The 22,619-nt window shown below is 38.6% G+C and overlaps 1 protein-coding gene across 2 annotated transcripts in view; it reads left to right on the forward strand.

The window, feature by feature from the left end:
- The window catches only part of KHDRBS3 (KH RNA binding domain containing, signal transduction associated 3), an 87,072-nt gene that overhangs the window by 38,124 nt on the left and 26,329 nt on the right, over positions 1–22,619 (forward strand). Inside the window, exons 5-7 of one of the 2 annotated variants that reach the window (XM_074145271.1) lie at positions 4,942–5,081; positions 15,276–15,386; positions 16,769–16,961. In XM_074145271.1, coding sequence (XP_074001372.1) covers positions 4,942–5,081; positions 15,276–15,386; positions 16,769–16,961 — 444 coding nt within the window. The remainder of the gene's footprint in view (positions 1–4,941; positions 5,082–15,275; positions 15,387–16,768; positions 16,962–22,619) is intronic. The other variant, XM_074145272.1, reaches the window with a different exon arrangement.

Here is a 22,619-nt window from a genome sequence, read left to right on the forward strand (position 1 = left end):
TCAGGAGGGCTGTTTAGGAATAAATTCTCATGTGAAATAATTATGTACTACTAAGAAGCAAGCACTGCATCATAACTTTGTCTGCAGGTTCCCAGTGGCTTTTGTCTTGATGTGTATCAAGAGGTAAATATACTGCTGTTAAAACATACTAACTGATTAAATAGAAGGTACTCAACAGAGTATTTGTTGGAATGCTGGACTGTCATAATATTGAAGGTTACTGTCTTTACATGATACATGATTTGATTGTGTGAAGAGATAAGGGGGAATGAAGTTCTTGGCTATTCTGATGATCAAACAGCTGTTTTCTTTTTAGATCAAAACGTGCTTAATTTGATAGTGCTTTTTGCATGCACTGGAAATAAGATACATCTGATCCCTTTACCCCCTTCATCAGAGATCTTATTTTTCATCATTGAGCTTGATACACCTAATGGCATAATAAATGAAGAAGCTTATCAAAGCCTTGCCATTACCCTGCTGCTGTTAAGCCAGTAGAATTACAGACCGATAATGAGCAAATCCGTTTATTGGTTGTATACTTTTCCGTCTCAATTTTTGATCATTGCATCTTTATTGTACTGAGCTGAACTGATGCTACATAATCTTTTCTGAACTATGGGATCAAGCCAACACTGTCTTTAATTTCCCGTTGGCTTTACAAATGTAATCTTATCAGAATGGTTTTAAATGCCTTAATCTCTTCTGTCCACCAGCCTCCCTTGCAGTGGCCAATCCAGGCAGCAATAAGGAGCAAGTTGTCCTTTATAGAACTACCATTTGGTTAACTGCTGCCAAAGGCAACTTGATTTTATTTTTCTATAAGGTCTGTTGTGGCTTTCTTAGCAAACTACCAGTTTTATTTCAAGTAAGAAATCCTGCTATCAGTACATGTGGTTATGATCTTAACTTGTGTTCTCCTTACAACATAAGGTAGCTATACCTTCCAACAACTTCAGATGCTGATCTTAATTTATTAATATGGTCACTTTCAGTTTTCAGATCAAGCCTGAATATCTGATCACAATTGGTGCTAGAATGTGGGATACAAAATATCCTTGTAGTAGCTGACTATGGGAAAAATGCCTTAGCCTCATGGATCTTTTTAGATCCATGAACAAGCACCTTTGCATTGAAGTTCAGCCTCAAGCAGCTGCAGTGGTTACTCTCCTTTAAACTATTGGTATAACTCAAAGACATAAAAGCTTCTGACTTGAGTTTATTTGGCTGTTCTTATGTTGCCTTGATTACTCTTTTCTGCAGGTAGAATTGTGGCTTCTGACTTCAAGTATATTCTTTTGTCCTCCTTTAAAGGAGCTGGTCCCTTCATTCTGGCCAGACCCTCTGGTCGGCAGTCTCTTCAACTGTTAGGTTGGTGGGTGTTGTGCTTGGTATTAATTTATCCCGGAATTACTTCTGTCAGTTAAAATAAAAAGCCAGGTACTTCCACCATCACCTCTCCCCTGGGTCGTGTATTATACCATGATTACTGTAGCTTTGGCCAGTGGGACTTTCCTTGGTCTATTTTGCTTAATTTTTGAGTAGTGGTAGTCATTCTTTTTTTGACAGCCAGAGCATTAATTATGTTTTGCGGTTGGTTACCTGAGTTACTTTCACTGAATTTCACTGAATTTTTTAGAGTTGGAAGGGACCATAAAGATCATCTAGTCCAACTCCCCTGCCGAAGCAGGATTGCCCAGAGCATGTCAGAGCATGTTACTCAGGGCTGCATCCAGGTGGGTCTTGAAAGCCTCCAAAGAAGGGGACTCCACACCCTCCCTGGGCAGGCTGTTCCAGGGCTCTGGCACCCTCACCGGAAAGAAGTTTCTTCTCATATTTGAGTGGAACCTCCTATGTTCCAGCTTGTGCCCGTTGCCCCTCGTCCTCTCACTGGCAACCACTGAAAAGAGTCTGGCTCCCTCCTCCTTCAACCCACCCTTCAGATACTTATAAGCATTGATAAGGTCTCCCCTCAGCCTTCTCTTCTCCAGACTGAAGAGTCCCAGCTCTCTCAGCCTTTTCTTCTTGTTTCTTCTTCTTGTTTCCCTTGTCTTTTAAAGCTAAGTTTAGAAATATCTGAGAGAACAGTCTTTAGCAGTCTGTTTACAATGTGAGCAGAATTTACAAGTTTTTGCTGTAGCCTGCCTTGCCTCCTGCATGTTCAGTCTGTAAGGTGTGGTGGTGACAGAGTGTTCAATGGCATTTGGAATTGCTGGTGGACTTCACAAACTTGCTTTCCTCTAAACAAGCTGGTGAATAACTGTAAGGTGTGTGTATAGAGGTGGCTGGAAGCCTGACAACTACTTACTGCTCGCTGCAAGGATAAAGATCTGAGTGTTTTGCAAAACTGCATAGAGTATTGCAAGGATCTGTCCTAACATTAAATGTTTTTATTAACAGTTTGAATGATAAATTGGAATAAGGTCTCAAGTTACAGATGATCCCCAAGGAGAGGTGCTGCTGGTGTGTTGATCAGAGCTGGGTGAAATTACTGATAAAATCTACGAGATTGTTGCTTAGTTGGGCATGTAAGTAATTCCATGTAGGGAGAAAATCACTTGCATGTGTCCTGTTTGACAGTTATTCCTACAGAAGAAAACATTCCCCATTTTCAGAGAAGACTGTAGTCAAAGTCAGGATGGGTGATATTTGTAAAATGAGAGTACATCTGTTCACTTGAAATTAATCAGCAATGTTTGACTGAAATTTGAGTGTCTCCTCTGCCTAATGTGTATGGGGGAGGAGTGCAGTCAGAAGGGTTTCCGTGTCCGTCTTGTGTTCTAGGTGAGGAGGAGATTGTCTCCTCAATTTCAAGTGTGCTATTTTCCAGCAGTGGGTAACCATAAATTGACTGTATTACTTCCAATTGAAGAACCCATTTCAAGGGTGTGATGGATTAACACCGTTGCTTATCATGGCTACTTGTGTTGTTACTTCCTTGTGCTGTCTCTTTGCTCTGTACCCTCCTGCTGTCTGTCCTATGCGATAAAGGACAGTATTTTGTTCTGTGCCTTTGTGCAGTGGAGTCTCTGACTATGACTAAGGCTGCTGGTGTGTCTAGTATTGTGCTACAGGAAAATGAGAAAGCTTTAGAAACAAAAAGGACACATGTACTATGGTAATCTAAGTATGTCTGTCTCAAGAAATTAAATTATAGTAATATCAAATGACCATCAAAGGTATTTTTCTAGGAGCCCAATTCTGAGGAGGATGTCTTGTGGAGAAGTTATAGAGGACACCTCTGATACATGCTGTGGCAGAACTTTGAGACCTAAGCACTGTGCTTATAGTACAGTTTTAACAATTCATTAGCATTTTGTTTCAAGATTGAAGTTCTGTGTTGCTGGACCAGAACTGGTTACAAATGCAAAATTCTGTGCAATGTATGAAACAAAGTACAACTATAAATAGTGGGTTTCTGTCTAGTAATTGGCCAGCGAAGCATTCAATTGCCTGTTCTACTCCCTGTGGTGGTTTGGCTGTGTATTTGTTCCAAGTTCTATAATGTAATCTGTTTCTCAGAAGCTTCAGTTAAACACTTTGATTTGGTCTTCTGGACTTTTTTTCCTTCATCTTTGCTGGTTGGTTTCTGCTGCTGAATAGAGGATGATTTCAGGTGGACGGTTGTGAGTTAAATTTCAGAGCCTATTTAAGACAGTTTGGACAAAATGCCTTTGTAGTGCCACTTTTTAACACTATCTTCAGCAATGGCATGTAGAAGAAAACTTCCTTATTTCTGTTTGTGGAAGCTGGGGGAAGCAGAATGTTTCAAGGATAGAGTTCTTCAAGTTTACAGATGTCTTAATCTCCTTTCAATGTGGAGTTGTTTCAGTGAGTTGTCTAATGCAAGGCTGCCTGATGGCCTTTTGGTATCTGCCTAGTGCATATTATATATAAAATGATATCAGATTTCCAATGAGATGCAGATCCTTTGTTTTGTAATTGAAATGTAGAAATAGATGGTATTTGGACAAACCTGCTGCCTTTGAAACGTGAGGATTTTCAGAAGATAGTTATATCAGAAGTATCACTTCATTCTTATTAGAGGACTTACTAATACTTTGATACTCAGTGTGCATGGATACACAGTAAAGCATTTCTTTTTCTGATTCACCTTTGCAGATGCATTCTTTGTCTTTAAGTGGAGGAAAAGTGGCAGAAAAATATGTGCAGCTTGAGTTGATTGTATCTATTTTATTCCTGTGTGATGTGCTAGTTTCGGAGGTTGGCTCAAGGTCGCTGAACAGACTTTTGTGTCTTTCTTTCAGAAGTACCATATTAATTCCATGTAAATAACGTCAGTTTTCTTTCTGATAGACCTTGAGAGAGGGTTTGTGCAGAATAAGAAACAAGCCATGTGTCTTCAAATTGCTTATTCCTGCCTGTTCTAGAATTAAAACTTTTGGAGCTCTTATTAGATAGCAGTGCATGTTTGTATCAAATGAATTTCACTGTAGAGTCTTTCTTTAACTCTTGATTTTAAAAGAGGAGATGTCTAATCTATTCCTTAGTTGTCAGGAACAGTTCTCTACAGTCTACTTATTCTGTATTGCTTTGCAACACCAAGCAATGCAATTTTTCTGGCTTTTAACACACTATCATTCTCCATCTGGAACAACAAAACAGATCTCAGCTCAGAAATGGGCCCCTGATTTTTTTGCTGTTTATCCCTATCTACAGCATTTTAATATAGACATTTTAATTGGTAAAGCTACGTGGAGGTAATATGCAATGGGAAAGAAAAACATGCCCAAGCAAAAAAATGAAGTTAATATATAGAATTGTTAGAAACTTTTTTACTCTCTGTAATACTTTGCATATTAAGACTTTTTCAGTGGGCTGTTCAACTTATTAAGAGGAAGCTTTAAGGAGCAGTGTTTGCTGATACTAACTTGGTGTGGTGGTTGAACAGTTGTTTTCTCACTCTGCCTCCTGTTTTAGGACTACAACGATGAAATCAGACAGGCACAGCTTCAAGAATTAACATACTTAAATGGTGGTTCAGAAAATGCAGAAGTTCCAGTAGTTCGTGGAAAACCCTCGATTCGAGCAAGAGGAGTACCAGTCCCTGCTTTGTCCAGGTAAGTATTTTAGCTGCAGTGGAATTTAATTTGAATGTGTGTATTGTAAGCTTCTCCCTTCAGGACCACAAAAAAACCCACCCCAGAGTACAATAGTGAAATATATGAAGGATACTCAAAATAATAGCAAAAGATAAGGGAAACAAAACGTGATTGGTTGAAGGTATCTAGCTTAGACTGAATTAATAGCGGTGCTGAAATTTCTCGAAAACTTGAATGGTACCTAAGTTAAGGAACGATGTAAATCATATGAAGATGTTCAGTCTTACTGTGAGCAGTACAGCAAGACTTCTTCTGTGCTGCTTAACTTCTATAATGACTTCTAATTTTCAGTTGCTCCTTAGGTGCATGGAGGGTCTGTGTATCGGCCCGTTGGAGCTCATGGCTCTGAAAAGCTGGTAAACCTTGCCTCAGTTGCCATGAATTTCAACTTATGGAATATACATACTCCTCTTATTGTATTACGGATTGTTTTTATAGGCCTGACAAAATGTTACGGAAGTGTTTTGGAGGCAGAATTTGGATTTGGTCTCATCTGCGTTGTGTTTATTTCATAAAAAGGGGGCTTTTGTTTGATTCAGGAATAGACAAGCTTACTGCTGCTTTGACTTTGTTTTTCTCTGACACAGGAGATGTTTTATTTTTGCTCTAGCATCCCCTATCTTCCTTGCAGTACTGAGATGACAGCTTCAACTCCTTTGAGTCCTGAAGTGTGAAAACAAAAGCTAAATAAAGTGCGTAACTCTCTCAGTACTGTAACAGAAAGGTTGTGGCTGCAGCAGCTCAGTGACTGTTTTCTACAGTGAACTATTTTCCTTCAGTTGTGGCACTGGTGCTTACTAATGCCAGCTTGAAACTTGCACTTCAGCTTCTTAAATAATTGCAAAATAATATTCTGAAGTGTTTTAACTCATATTAAGCATGTTAGAAGAAAAGCACTAGGAATTATTCTGTTTATGCAGATCTGTTTAGTTACATGTATCCTGTAATAATGATTGCAAACATGATGTAGAATGAATCATAATTTAGAGAATTTACACTTACTCTTGGTCGTATCCTGTAAGAATGTAATTTTCTCTAAATCAACAAATTTTTGTTCTTATATTCTTGAGTAATATTGCTAAATATATCTATTCCACTTTTCTTGATTGTAATGTTTTTCAGAGTAGTAGAAATTATATACCAAGGTTCACTTCTTTGGCACTGTAATCAGCCATACAAAAGTGCTTGCAAATTGGACATCTCATTTGATTTTGGAGTTGGGTTTTTTGCTAACTTTACTTCAATTCTTAAATATCTGTTTTTAACTTTCCCATAGATATCTGTGACAACTCTGCTACACATGCTCAGTACAGAGACACAGTTCTATTCCATGTTTTCTTGATTTTTCATGTGTCCTTAAGCTAGTATTTGTGATACAGAAGTTTTTTGGGCTGATCTTACCACTAAAGTTTCATACCTGATTTCCACTACTAGTATCTAGCATGTGCGTAACTAACTTTTCATGCTACTGAATTTCTAACATCACTAGTTCTAACCTCTGGATTTTGGTAAATTGTTTTCAAACCTGCATTTTATGTAAGACAATACATGCTGTTGGGTAGCTCACAAAATCTGCTGTATTTCATCCTGTTGGTTTACAACTATTGAAGTGTCTTCAGTGTAAAGTTAATTGTTACTAGCATTTGATAGGAGATGACAGCTAAAACCTGTATTTGTTATCTGCTTTTTTTATATGTTCTAAAGAAAACAAAGGTTGTTAGTTTGATTTGTGCCTACTTTAAGGTTTGTCTTAAACTCCAAGACTTTTCCCCCGCAAGCTGAAGCGCTCTTTTAGCATAAAAGATTTCTTAAGTGAAATCTAATACCATTGCTACTGAGGTACAGCCATTGAGTTAAAGAACTTAAATTCAGTTCTAATGCTCTGATTCTTTTTTATCATGGACTGACTTCTGTGAGTAATACTTTTGTTGCAGGAAGGCTTTGTCTTAGTGCTTACTAAAACAGTATTATTAGCAAACATCCCTGAGATATCCAGGAGAGATTGAAGCAAAGCTTCAGAAGACTTGTAAAATGAAGTCTAAAACCTCCATCCTAACCTCAATTTATATTCCATGGAATATTTTTAAGATATCACCCTTGATACATGGAACATCCTGTTGAGGATGCAATAACTGAGTGTGTTTAAGATCCCAATTTTTTAAGCCTTTATTCCTGGATAGTATCACTTAAAAGAACCAAAGTACTAATTTATACTTTTTTTACTCCTTATCAGACATGTTGAAACTGGAGATAATGCATCTTATCAAGTGGCTTCTTTTAAGAAGACTTGTTACGTGTATCTTTAGCTCCATGCCAAATTTTTTCTTTGTAGAAAACAATTCCTTTGTGCTTGCAAACAAAATTCTAGCTTATGCACAGGTATTCCTGTATATGGTAAGTAATTTCCTGATGGTTGTAGCATGGTATTTTTGTATTCTGCTATTTCTGGCTTGTTCCAGACTTTCTTGACTGAATCTTTTAACTCTAGAGCCAAGTAAAATTTTGGGGATGAATGGATGGAATTTACTGTAGAAGGGTTGTATGTGTTTTAAGCTTTACCTGTAGGAATACACTTTTCTCCTCATTGATCTGGGGCACATAACTGCTTCCTTCTGCCCTCTTGCCCCCATTCTTATTTTTTCCTTTGTCCTAATGTGGTTAAAGGTGACCTTCAGGTGTAATCACAATGCTTCTATTTTCTGTGATGACTATGCTGAGCATTTAACCTGTTCAGGTAGTACCTACCTCTTTGGTGCAACAAGAGGAACATGAGAACCTTTCCCTGGTGAAAGCCTGGTTTTCATTCACTTTTTATTGTAAACTGACATTACTTTTTTTTTTTTGGAGGTGACTATATAAAATGAAGGTTCATACCAATTATTTAATTTATTGCTCTAGCAAGCTTAGAGGATTTAGCAAGTAGCTAGAAGATGTACATCTTGGAATCAGTGTTTCTTTAATGCATTTGAATTCCCATCCTGAATGAATGCAATATAAATGACAAACTACTGAAGTGGGAATTGAGACTTCTGATTAACTAAAGACTGCAAATAAACATGTTAACATACATGTTAATGTACACCTCTAAGGACATTTTGCAAATAAAGTAGAATTTTGTTTCTCTAAAGAATAAGTAAAAATAAGAATTAATATCACACTCAATTCTGACTCTAAGCTATGTTGGAGAAGTAAAATTCTAGAGGACAATAATAGTAAGCCTAAGAATATGGATAAATCTTCCTTACTACCTTGGGGTGTGGTAGGAGAACCAATTCATGTCACTTATAGCTAGAAATCACTGTTAGAATCAGAGAATGGTTTGGGCTGGAATGGATCTTTAAAGATCATCTAGTCCAACCCCCCTGCCGTGGAGAGTGACATATTCCCTTAGATCAGGTTGCTCAAAGCCCTGGAAGTGATCAAGATCAGGTTGGACAATGATAGAGCATCCACAGCTTTTCTGGGCAACCTGTTCCAGTATCTCACTACCCTCACTGTAAAGAATTTATTCCTTATGTCCAATTTAAACCTACCCTTTTGCAGTTTAGAACTGTTGCCCCTCGACCTGTGATTGCTGACCCTGGTAAAAAGTCTCTCTCCATCTTTCTTATAAGCAGCCCCCCCTCTTAAGTATCGGTATGGGAGAACTGGTTGGGTTCACTCACCAGTTAAAGAGAGCAATTATTTGAAATCAGATATTTTAGTTTCACAAAGATGAGGTGAGGAAAAAGTAATTTCTTATAGAACCAATATGTAGAATAGTCTAACTAAAGAAATTGCAAAATCGTGGTTTATACTTGCATGAGGTTCTGGCTTTTCTTTATTTTTCCTATTTATTCTTTTTATTCGTATTTCAGGGTAATCATTGCTGGGATCCTAATGGTTGTCGCTCTGGGGACAACCAAAACTGTTACAGGAGTTCTAGGTTAGAATTTGCTGTCCTACACCTCAGAAGTAATATGAGGTGATGTGGATCACTGCTGTAATGTGTTCACAACTTCCAGTTGTTCTTTGTTAGTCACCAGATCAAACTTAGATCATTCCTGCCGTATACCTGGAATGAAGTGGTTTCTTTTTTGTAGAATAACTTCTTGTTGAGAACCTGTAGGAGTGCGGAAGATTCTGTAGCACAAAAAAAATATTTGGTAAAGCCATTTCAGGATCCAGGACAAAGGCGGGTATTACATTCAGTGTGTTTTGTTTCCTTAGTCTTGTGATAAATTCCCCATTTCTCACAAAATTGAAACATGAGCATACATATTGCTCTTTCCAGATAAAAATGTGAAATAAAACTTGTGTAAGTGTTAACTTAAATGGTGACTCATTTTTAAAAAAAGATGAAAAGGCAGGAATCCTAGTTGTGAGTGGTATCTGGATATGTGTTCAATATTTTGGTACTGTCATTTTTAAAATAACAGGTCTGTTATTTTTCAGATGTCTAATGTAAAACATGAACAAAAATATTTGCTGCTTGAGGAACACTGACTGTAGTTGGCTGTGCTCAAAGGAAGAAAATGTGGTAACAATTTGTTAGATCCATTTATTGAACAGTTTAAATCCTTGCAGATGTATGGCACTATGAATGCTACAATTAAAGAATTTCAAGTGTTTCCTCATTGGATAATACAATTTAGGGAACTGGTCCTGAATTTCACAATTTTTATTTTAAAGCTATTGTTATTTACTTCCCCTTCTGGAGGGGGAGATATTGAGAAGGATCTTCATACCACAAACTCATTTAATTTACTTTCACAAAAACAAATGAAGGAGATCTATGAACTGCCTCTAGCTGTGATTTCATAATCAGAGTGATTTCATTAACTCATCTGGTTAATGAATCCGGATTCTTAATCCAAAAGGAGAAACCTGAAATAAAAAAATCAGTATAATATTAGAGAGAAAGTGAAAAGATAAAGTAGAGCTGTTGCTGAAGGAAGCTGGAAGGGGAATATCAGTTAGATGCTGTGCCTGCTACGGTTGAGGGCAATAAATTAGTTTGCTGTAAAAAAAAAAATAAAATATAATCCTAAAAACACAATGGGACTACTATAAAGTAGATATGCCAAATTATTGCTAATAAAGGCCAAAGAGGAAGTCCTTAAGTAGTTTTCTATGGATGTATTTCAGTTATATGAGTTGGTAAAATACAGGCTTTGTGACAATTGGTGATTAGATTAGTACCTGTGAATTAATTCTTAAGACTCACAAACACAGTATAATGTGGATCTAAGTGGTACTAGATTTCTTTAGAATGTTTTTCCACATATGAAACCCTTTATTCAAACAGTGAGATATTAGTCAGTTATAAAATGCAGTTCTTAAGTAATATTTTAGCTGTACACAGTGAGATACACTTTTCAGATTTTTTTTATACATGATCTGTAATTCCTATACTGTATTTACAAATAACACTAGCATGTTCTAACACTTGTGAAAGGCTGGTTTTCCCATTCTCTAATGCTTTTATGGTAGCTTTATAGAAATTTAGTGTTTCACTTATTTTCTTTCCTCTCATACTAAATTGCAAGTATAAATAATAAAAAGTTATGGGGGGAAGATTCAAGTGCCAACAAAAATAGTTTTCCTGATATTATCTTCAAGGGATGCTGTGACATATGATTTGAATTTGATTATTCCCCCCACTATCCTGGTTCACTATTCAGTGTGTAGTGAAAACAAAAGATATTAAATGAGTTACTGGGATTTGCTTTATTTGTTCTAGTCCATGGTACCTAGATTGAAAAAGACCTTTTCACTGCAGAGCCTATAAGTTAATTACATAGAAATGAGAGTAAAATTAATTTAACCACCTAAATTACCTGTTCATTTAATGGGGAAGGGTTAACTCCCTTCACTGGGTTCACCACTGCCAGATTAATAAATCCAGGAAAATCAGAACAAAACTGATAATAAAGAAACATGAAACTATTTCACATTTTCTCACATAGATGGAGTCATTTGTTTTAGGGCAGTGAAATGTTTCTTTGAGAGTAGGACTCAGCATTCTCAAGTACATAGAAGATCACCTTGTTAAAGCATGTCTGCAGGTGATAATAGCATGTGGCTAGGAGGTAGAATTTACTGAGTATATTTACTCTATTTAACTACTACAGTCTGTTTAATGTAAAATGCAGTTAATAGGTACTTAAGGAGTAGGGTTGCCCTCATGAAAAGAAATCTGAATCAGTATATTATCCAGAATCTCATAGAAGAATAGCATTTTTCTTACAAATGTAGCAAAAAAGCAAACCAAACACCAGTGTCTCCTGTGATGCTTCAGCACTTGTACATTTGCAGTATCATAAATCTGAGGGCTCACAGGCAAAGACCTTTTTATTTCAAGTGTCCTGAGAATAAGGCACATTAACTCTGATTCAAAGTATTTACGCAATCGAAGTATATGAAAAGTTTGAAGACAGATATGTGGGCCTTTCAGTGCCTGTTTGTGTACCCCATTAGCCTGGATTTGTTGGCAGTCTCAATACTGTAGAAGATGTTCTTATGGGCTCTGGTGTAAAGAGGACGTTGGAAAGACTTCTGAAAGGGAAAGAGATGACAGCATGGTAGTGAGGAGGAGGGAAAACAAAGGCAAAAAGACCCATTTTGTATTTCAGACTATGAGCAGGTAGTCAAGGCTGACATGGGTGACAACTCAGTTTTAAAAATGTACAGCTTTCAAGGTTTGGGGATAATGCTTTGTGGCCTATAGAGGTGTAAACAAAGATCTTTTTCCTCTGTAACAAAAAAATAGTGGAAGGACTAAGGGCTAATGGGCAAGGAAATGTATTGGGAGACTGACCGGATCTGAGATTCAGAGGCTTTCTGATTGAGGGCAATACAGCACAGTTTTCCTTATCAAAAAGAAAAGCTATTTCCAGTAGTTGTGCTGCTTGTCATGCTTGATCAACATGATAGCATTCTGTGATGAAGTGACTGGCCTGGTAGGCAAGGGGAGAGCAGTGGATATTGTCTGCTGTGACTTCAGGAAGGCTGTCTCCCATAAGATCCTTGTAGAGAAACTGTTGATGTATGGGCTGGATGAGGAGACAGGTGGACTGAAATTTGGCTGAATGGCCAGGCCCAGATGGTAATGATCAGTGGTACAAAGTCCAGCTGGAGACCAGTAACAAGCAGTGTATCCCAGGAGTCAATACTGGGTCCAACCTTCAGTAATGATTTGGATGATGGGGCAGTGTGTGCCCTCAGCAAGTTTGCAGGTGCTAGTGAACTGGGAGTAGTGGGTGATATGCCAGAGGGTTGTGCTGTCCTCCAGAGGGACCGTGATGGGCTGGAAAAATGGCCTAACAGGAACCCTGTGAAGCTCAACAAGGGGAATTGCAAAGTCCTGCACTGGGGGAAGAACAACCCCATGCTGGAGGCCACCCAGCTGGAGAACAGTTTGGCAGAAAAGGAGCTGGGTGGACACCAAGTTGAACATGAGCAACCAATGTGCACTTGCTGCAAAGAAAGCTAATAGTATCCTGGGCTGCATTGGTGTTGTTTGCAGGCTGAGGGAGGTGATCCTTCCCTCTACTCATCACTGGTGAGACCACACCTAGAGTGCTGTGTCCATTTCTGGGCTCCCCAATACCAGAGGGACATGAGCATGTATTGCAGAGTTCAACCAAGGGCCACAAAGATGAATGGTAGGGAACATCTCTTCTATGAGGAATGCCTGACAGCTTGGACTGCTCAGCCTAAAGAAGAGAAGGCTCTTTTGGGTGGTGCCCTGTGACAGGAAAATGGCACATGTTGCCAAAGAGGTTGTGAATTCATCACCCTTGGAGACATTCAAAAACCACCTCGGTGTCATCCTGGGCAACAATTTCAAGGTGGACCTGCTTGAGCAGGAGGTTGGATCAGGTGACCTCCAGCAGTCCCTTCAAATCTCAACCATTCTGTCATTCAGTGGTTGCATTTCATAGGAGCAGACATAGTGGCTCAGGCCTTAAGGCATCTGGTTTTATATTTTGTCCCTTCATGTTGACATCCCCTGATTCTTACACTGGAAATAACTGCTGAATAATTCCTTGTGTTCTTTAGAATATCTCAAGCTGGGAAGGACCCATAAGGCTTGAGTCCAGCTCCCTGCTCCTTACAGGACTACCTAAAACTGGAGCATATGCCTAAGAGTGTTGTCCAGACACTCCTTGAACTCTGACAGACTTGGTGCTGTGACCACTTCCCTGGGGAGCCTGTTCCAGTGACTGACCACCCTCTCAGTGAAGCACCTTTTGATAATGTCCCATCTGAATTTGCCCTAATGCAACTTCATTCCAATCCCTCGGGTCCTATTGCTGGTCACAAGAGAGATCTGTCCCCCACCACCACCCTGTGAGAAAGGTGTGTGAGGTGAGGTCTCCCCTCAGCCTTCTCCATTCCTTTAATGTTTCTATTGAGTTCCATCATATAAGCCTCAGTTGTCATTTGTAGTATGAAGTGCCTTAATGTACTTAATTGTTCTTTATATGTACGCTGATCTGTACTGTTGCTTACCTTTGATATAATTGCCGATGCGCTTCCTGTTCTTTCCAAATTAAGAAACAGGACTGTGAATACACACAGTTGGGTAATGAAGTTTTCTGTGTTCTCTTCTAATACTTTCTAAAACTGTGGGTTTTTGCCACTGGTTTAGTCTTAATTCTAGATGTTCTATGTGTAGTGATAGCACAGAACCTATTATTTTGTATAATGTTAGGGTATATAAATTTATGCGTGTGAGTTGTCCCCTCTTACACTTTGTGGCTTTGAGGTTTTTTTACTATTTGTTTCCTTAACAGTGAGGTTGGGATTCAGCTCCAGATTTAAGAGGTGGGCATCTGAACTCCTGTTGTAGTTTACAGAAAGACAGTGCAATTACTTTTATTTGTTCCTTTTCTTCTGTAATTTGTCTCTGAGACACATTGGATGGTGCTGCCCCATAGGAAAGGCTCTACCATGTGAACCTTGTCCAACCTTTCTGAATTGTGTAGCAAAAAACTTATACGTATATATGTATGTATACATTCATACTGTTCTTTACTGATGGTTTAGCCGCACTCTGGCAGGTTTCCTGATTTCAGAATGTTTGAAGAAATTTTTTTTTAGGCTTTTTACAAGTTCTTTGCCTCTGATCTGCTTTTCTGAGTATTTTACACTTGTTTTATTTGTACCTTGATGTTCAAGATGGGTTCAGCTTTCCAAGTGATACCTCTTTTAATACCTGTCCTTACCCTGCTGTTCTAGCCTCACTGAGCTCCTTTTGCCCTTTTTCAAGCTTTTCCTTTTTTGGCAGTTGTTGTGTATTTGCTCTGACTTCCTATGGGATTTCTCTAAATGTCTTCCCATATTGTGTGTATATACATTTTACTCTTTTTAAATCTTTTTAAACATAATTTACATAGCTACCCTTTTTCAAATTAAGAACTGATCTGTTGTTTTTGTGAAGGTATGCAAAGGTTTTTATTCAAGTGGTTCCTCAATATTTTGAGTCAGTTTCTGTTCATTGTTCATGTTACTCAAACTTCTTTAGTTCCCTGCCAACTTCTTAATGAAATAACAATTTATAGTTTCTAAAAATTTGCATTTAGTATTATACCCTGGTGACTCAAGTCTGCATGGTGGTAATTAAACTCTCCTGTTACTGGGTGTCCTATCTCTGCACCTTTCTAGTCTCTTCCAGCCTGGTGCGGTAACGATCTGGGTGGTGTAATACACAACTATGTCTCGGATTTATTCTTCCTACAGTAAACTCCAAAATAAAATGGCATGTAAGTGGTCTCCTAGTATAGGAGAAATATGATTTCCTACCCATCACCACTCCAATCCTACTAACTGTTTTTGAAATGCAGAAAAGACCTTCTCATCATGTGGATCTGGTGTTATAATTACTCTTCAGGAATAAATCTATACTGGCTCTAAAAACTGTACTTTTTTTTCCCTCCTTCAAACGTTTTTCCATGTCTTTCAGCATGTCCCATTTCCTGCTGCTTTCACTTGCACCCTGTTTGAAGGATGCCGTGAAGATTATGGCTAGTGATTCTTGAGTCTTTTTACTGACTTCTTTTTTTTTTTTACTTGGTATTGACTATGGTCTATGCCAATAGGTTCATTTCCCTTTCTTTGCCTTCACTTGGAAAGTATCACATTTGCTATTTCTTTATATTACTTCAGCAGGCTGTGTCTGGGAACTTCACTGCTCACCCCTGCCCCCACTACAATGAAGTCAAATAAGCAGCTGGTACCCTGTCCTGAGGAGCCATTCTACAGATTAGCCAAAACCAAGTAATAAGCACAGTTTTAAATCACTTACTCTCTAGGCTTGTTTAAAATACTTTGTGACTGTGTTTTAATCAGTAATTAGAATGAATAAAATCTATCCTGATTGTTTCAAGTATTTACCTTATTTGCATTCTTCATTTAGTGATGCAGTTTTTCAAATACTTATCAGAAAAAATTTAATCATTTTATCACAAGTTTACCAATGAGAAATTATGTCTTATTTGAAATGGGATAGGACATCTTAAGGCCAAATCTGGATCTTTATAATGTTGTTTAAGTTGGAAATTCCTACTGAAATCAGGACAGAGTATTTTCACTCAATTACTACTGTAGAGATTAATTAGGTGATGGCTTGATAGGTAGAAAACTAGTGTAGAGTTGTGCTTGTTTTTCTTCTGTATACCTATTACAGTATAAAATGAGGTTGTGACTTCCTTGTTACAAGTCTATGTGCCTACAGAGCAGTCATTTAAACTCAGTTAAACTCAATTTGAGTCCATGGGGTGAAATGATCTCCTTTAAAAAGGAGATGACTATTAGCAATGTTTTAGCCATCCTGTTTAAAAGATGATAAACACTGCAAATTTCTCACAGATTGTACCTCTAAGTCTCTCCCTTTACTATAGGGAGGCAGGGGAAATGCCACCTCAAAATGAATCAAATGTTTTTGAAAATTGTCCTGGTTTAGGTCACAGATTTTTCATCTATGTTAAGTGTACAAAGTAATGGAATGCAAGTTAATGCTTATCATTCTTTCAGAACTTTAGAAACAACTATAGTGTTATTTCTTGTCCTTAAGTACATATATATATAACATCAGGTTATATCCTATAGTCACCCTGCACATTTATTACATGTCTGAACGTTTCCTGCAACAGCTGGAAATCTTCTCTTTAGAATCAGAAGAAAACATAATTTTTCTGACCCACTCACGTTCAGTGTGATCTTTGGATTGCATTTAGATGCTCGCGCAGGATCAGAAGGGAGTTGCAACTGATGTCTCTGTGCAGGGTTTGAGTACGATACAGCCTGACAGCTTCAAATTAACCTGTTATTCTGTGATTGTGATTTCACATACTATAAGTCAAATTCTAGTGAAGTTGACCGATTCCAGCAAATTGGTTTGGGTGCCTCTGTGTATGCGAGAATGGCTCAAGCCAGTGAGAAGTTCATCGCTGAATCACATGTGTAGTTTGTATCTTTCAGCTTCTTTTTGCATAGTGTGTGTAATGGGATTAAAGTATACAGGAAAAAAGACAAGCTATTAATCTCTTTTAGACCTCTCCTGGCTGTAGCAAAGCAAAATTGTCATGATGTGGGGGAGGGAGCTGTTGAAGGGGGGACCAAGGGTTAATGGTTAATGGTGGCGATCCCTATGTTCACAGGGGCCGTGGGGGGGTGCCTCCACCACCAGCCGGAGTACCCAGAGGGGCACCAGCACCCAGAGGAGCGCCTCCTACCAGAGGACCAGTCAGTCGTAGCCGTGGACTTCTAGCACCCAGAGCAAGAGGAGTACCTCCACCTGCGGGCTACCGGCCCCTTCCACCACCTCCAGCGCAGGAGACGTACGGTGAATATGTAAGTCAAGCTGTTGATACGCTGTGCATGAAGTGTATAATTTTGGAGGAATGATCTTATCGCTCTAGTACTCGGTAGAATCCCTTTAATTAGTACCTAGTTGAGTCTTGCACCCAGTATCTACAGCAAATGTGGTTGTCTCTTGTCACCTTTTCAGGCTTGAACTGTCTCATATTAATAAAAGTTCAGGTTATATGTACTACCATAAAGACATTTACGGTGCATTTGGCAAAATAGTTAAGTGTCTCTTAAACTTATTATATTAGGATTCTGCTTTGCAAAAGTCTGAAAAAAATCACACTGTCAGTAGATTTTTAATTCTCAACTAAACTGAGAATAATATTCTACTCTTCTTCCTAAAACTATCTCTGTGGTCATATGAATTAATTGTGGTTCATCAATTAAACAATTAAAATATTTTTATGAAAGCTGCAGAATTGATCCTAAAATTTTAACACTGTACAGTCTCTCTCTAAGCCATACATATTTATCGTTATTGTATTAAAAATTAGAAAACATATCAGAGTACACTGTATATGACTGAAAATTATCGACAGTTATGAATTTTTGGGTAAATTTAATTTAAACCGAACTTACAGAGCAGTGAGATAAAGAAAAATTAAATCAAAACTGTAGTCATAAAAATGGATTTAGTCTTATGGAAAAATAACATTTTCAAGGGCAATGCTTTTAATGTTAAAGCTTTTAGCATGTCCTCTTTACAGCCAAGTCTGTCTGGACTTTGTCTCTTATTCAGATTAGTGAAAAAGGAGTTCCTGAGTTCCAGAAAATGGTTTTTCTGTTTAGACATTTTCTTGCTTTTCTCTCAACCTTTCTTCCATGTACCTTCTCTGTCTTCTTTCACCCCGCCAAAACCCCTCTAAATCAAATCTCAAACATTGTCCTTTTGATCAGAAACCTAATTTTCTATATAGTGTGTGTAGCTTTATGCAGAAAGTTTAATGGCATTAGTACAAACTTATATACACATAACTGAACAATTCAGAAGAAATTAATGTAGTATATTGTTATAAGAACTAGTACTTGAACAATATATCTAAATGTCCCCTGGCTATACCTGACCTTACTAGTTGAGGTGTAAATGGTTACTTCACAGTGCTTTCAAAGGAATTAGTCCTCATTTAACAGCCTGTTTCCAGGGCGCATACTGTAGAATGTGTGGTGGTGTAGTAGAAAATAAACCTCTTTGAGTAACTTCATATTTGGTTATATCTGCTATTTATAGCATGTGTATATAGAAGTTGCAAGAAAACAACAGCTGTTTGAATCAGTATCCTGACTATAGAGAATAGTTAGAAATAATTAGAAAATAGCACTATAAAGAAAAATGGTGCTGTGCTATATAACTTCCAAAAAGAATGTTCTCTAGAACTGGATCACTTATCTTCCAAACAAGATCTTAACTGGGATAGAGATATTTAAAGCTGTAATTGATAAAGCAATGCTAGATGGTCCATTTTAAAATTCCGTTTTCTGTCTCCTTTTTTAAAATGGAGTTTCGTTAGAATAAAGTTTTGCTAGGACATGAACCATCAGTGTATTGTATGTTAAATTTAATGCATAGTATATTTTTAACCTGCCAATTTGTAGTAGATTATCAAAGTGCCTTCACTGTATCTTTTACAGGTTAAGGTAAGATGGTAGGAGTCATTACTAGTATTTCTGTCCTTTCGTTACTAATTACTGTTCAGCCATGGCTAGTATTAAGTGCTGGTTTGCCGGAGTAAGGTGTCACTGTTTCCTGAGAAGTGTCTATAGAATGAAAACATCAGTGAGACTGTGGGTATCGTAAGATGTTATTTTAAGCAGTGTACATTTTCAGTGCCTCGGAGACCAGGATATCCAGAGAGATTACAGAGCAGCCTTTAGAACTTTTCCGTTGAGGATTGCAGAGTCTGTGAGGATTCATGAAGCTTTTCATTCCCTTAGGCTTACAAGCCTCTGCTTTGTACTCATTAAAATGTGAAACTATGCAATTTCAGAAAGAAGCAAACTATATTCTGGATGGAACCCTTCAACCACTTGCCTTCTGTAACTGTAAATCTCTCCAAGATGCAGGGCTTTCAGTACGTTGAGTCCCTGCCCTTTTCCTCGGTGGTGTACTATTAAAGTATACCTCGTGCCAGAAAATGAGGCCATCACTGAGTTATAAACAGCACCCATTTTCCCTCACTCCCTTTGCTAACCTTTTTCTGTAGTCCTTGAGACCAATGAGTGTCCTTCTGCCTATCATAATCTTCTCCTTCCTCATTGTTTAAAAGATAATATCAAAATGGGAAGTGGAATTCCTACTGAAAAAATGGAAGGGTTAATTTTGGAGACAGTATCTCACAGGTACAATCATGCCACAGCCCCCCCCCCCCCCCCCCCCCAAAAAAAAAAAAAATCATTCATTTGAATTTAGATGCATTTAACATGGGCTCAAGATGAACAGAACCAGGTGATCATTGCTGTCCTGTGCTTGGAGCCTGTGGGGAAGTTCTCCAGAACTTGGCCCTTACAGAAAGCTCTTGAGAAGTAGACCTACCTCTGTTCTCTGTCAGCTTGCTGGGATGTTTGAAATGATGAGTCAGGATGCTTGATGTGACCTTCTCTGCTCAAGTCATGCAACATATTGGACTTGCAGCAGTATCTGCATGTTTTTCCACTCCAGTGTTACCAGTCTCTCTTATGGATCTCAGCCCCCTGCTCCTGGGACTTCACCATATTGTTAGTTACATGATGAAGTTTTGGAAGCCACTTGTCCCTTCTCATTTTCTGTAAATGTTGTCTTTTTAATAGCTGTAGCATCATCTTAAATGATAGCAAAAATTCGGGCCAGCCAGCTTTATAATCTCTGTTCTAACCTCACTGCTGTGTTTGGTGTGATAGCCTTCAGAGGAGACTTATCACACCTTCTGTTTTTATGTCCTCAATCACTCGGGTCAGGAGAGAGCCTAGTATGATGTGTGAAGCATGGCCAGGATTATTTTTATAATACTTAGATAAGGGAAATCATACTAAATGGTTGCTAGATTTATCAAAGCATTTACAGATAGAATGATGTCCCTGAAACTCTCAATTATATGAGAATTTTCCTCTACTCATTGAACCAAACTGTGTAATAGATAATATTTTCATGTGTTTGTAAATTGACAATTTATTCCATTAAGATAAATATAAATTGTATTTAACTACTAGCTGGAGATTTTAAGCTTTTCCATAATTTTCAATAAGCAGGAAATTAGTAGCAGTATGCTAGCAGTTACCTACTCTTTAATAATGTGAATTCCTTAATGTTTAGTCAAACATAGGTTAGACCATAACTCTGCAGTCTCGGTTACTGTCTAGTAGCAGTTGCTGCTCTCTGCCTCTTCTTGTTGACGTCTTCTAACCAGCTTCAAACTTTGTGTTACTAACTTGGAAAAAGACTCAACAATGTGTCTGAAGCTTCTTTTTTTTAAGATTAGATTTGTATTTGCTGCTATTTTAATTTTACAAAGGTAAATATTCTGCAAGTATTTCAATTCTGTTCTTTGAATACATTTGTGGTCTTGCCCTGCCCCATTTTGGTTGCTTAATGTGTTAAATGCAGAGTGAGATCTGAGTTGATAATCAGATTTTTTTTTTTTAGGTGTTAAGATTTGGAGTTCAAACATGGGTTTAAAACCCATTGCAGTGGCAGTGTGGAATGTCTGCATGGGAAAATAAAACTCAGCAATCTAGCAAGCTATGGCTAAGGCTTATTTCAATGCTGCTTCGGAAAGCAATCAGATCTAAAAGTCCCTGGTGTGTGTTGGGGAAAGTTGTGGCAGAGCTTCAGATTTGTTTGTGGCAATTTTATTGATGTCTTGTGTTCAGACAAGGGTTACTTCAGCAGCAGATTTCTCTAATGCAGTGACTACATGTATGGTTTCTAGCAATTAATGCTTCAATTAGAATGCGTCAATGAGATTACTTTCTGTAATAAGAAATTGAATCAAAATGGAGTGTCTACCAGTAAGAGACCTAAGAAGCCTTTTAATGTTGAGTAAATTGTAACTTGAAAAAGAACATTATGAACTATTTCCAATTGCGTGCAAAGATTTTTTTTTTTTTAAACTTACAGATACAAACTACTTAAAGGGGGGCAGAGAACACTTAGATACAAAAGTGATGCTGATAACAGACTTCAAAATCTACTCTTTAAAATCTACATTGTTACTTCCTGATTCTGGAAGGTCCTAAAGCTTAGGGATGGCTAAGTTTTAAATGTTTTATAGTTCCTGAAGCATACATTTCTGGATATTTCCAGAAGTATCACAGAATCACAGAGGTTGGAAGGGACCTTTTAAGATCATCTAGTCCAACCAATGAAGAAAAAAAAAAAAAAAAACACACAACAACAAAAACCACCACACATGCAACCCACACACACACCACCACACCACCCAACACTAATCCATATTCCCAAGCACTATGTCAACTCCTCTCTTGAATACCTCCAGGGATGGTGCCTCAACCACCTCCCTGGGCAGCCCCTTCCAATGCCTGACAACCCTTTCAGTAAAGAAATATTTCCTAATATCTAACCTGAACTTCCCCTGGCGCAACTTGAGGCCATTGCCTCTTATCCTATCATCTGTAACTTGGGAGAAGAGACCGACCCCCGCCTCTCTACAGCCTCCTTTCAGGTACTTGTAGAGAGCGATAAGGTCTCCCCTCAGTCTCCTCTTCCCCAGACTGAACAGCCCCAGCTCCCTCAGCCTCTCTTCGTAAGACTTGTGCTCCAGACCCCTCACCAGCTTCGTTGCCCTTCTCTGGACCTGCTCCAGCACCTCAATGTCTTTCCTGTGGTAGGGGGCCCAAAGCTGGACGCAGTACTCGAGGTGGGGTCTCACCAGTGCCGAGTACAGGGGGACGATCACCTCTCGGGTCCTACTCACTACACTGTTCTTGATACAGGCCAGGATGCTGTTGGCCTTTTTGGCCACCTGGGCACACTGCTGGCTCATGTTCAGCCTGCTGTCGACCAACACCCCCAGGTCCTTTTCTGCCAGGCAGCTCTCCAGCCATTCTTCCCCAAGCCTGTAGCGCTGCCTGGGGTTGCTGTGACCCAAGTGCAGGACCCGGCACTTGGCCTTATTGAACCTCATCCCGTTGGTCTCAGCCCATCGATCCAGCTGTTGTTGCTTTTACTGGTGGACAAAGCAATGCTTCAGACTTCATTCAGACTGAAGCTTGTAGTTCTTATGCTAAGTCTATACTATGAGACTACACTCACATGTATTTTCTAGTATATGTAGTGTATTATGGTATGCTTATACTGTTTCTCATGAGAAATGGGGAAGACATGACATAATATGCTGGCTAACAAGATCCCACCCAAGCGATGAGCAGAAGATGTGATGCTATATGTCTCCTAATTTAAAGCTCAGTATCTCTCCAGTAGTGGAAGGCCCTTTGTTCAAATGCTGGTTGTGGGTGCTCATGTTCCCTTGGTTCTCTCTGGAGACGCAGCGCTGACCACTAGGATACCAGCTGTCCTGGCACAGTGTCAGGAGCAGTGGCTTGTGTCCTTTCCGTTTTGCAGGGAATCCTTACAAATTTGTGGGAAGATTTAAGGGAAGTTTGTTCTTGAGTGACATTTAGCTGGATGGCTAAGAACAGAAATCCATT

The sequence above is a fragment of the Numenius arquata genome, chromosome 3, assembly GCF_964106895.1.
Source record: "Numenius arquata chromosome 3, bNumArq3.hap1.1, whole genome shotgun sequence".
NCBI classification, from domain to species: domain Eukaryota; kingdom Metazoa; phylum Chordata; class Aves; order Charadriiformes; family Scolopacidae; genus Numenius; species Numenius arquata.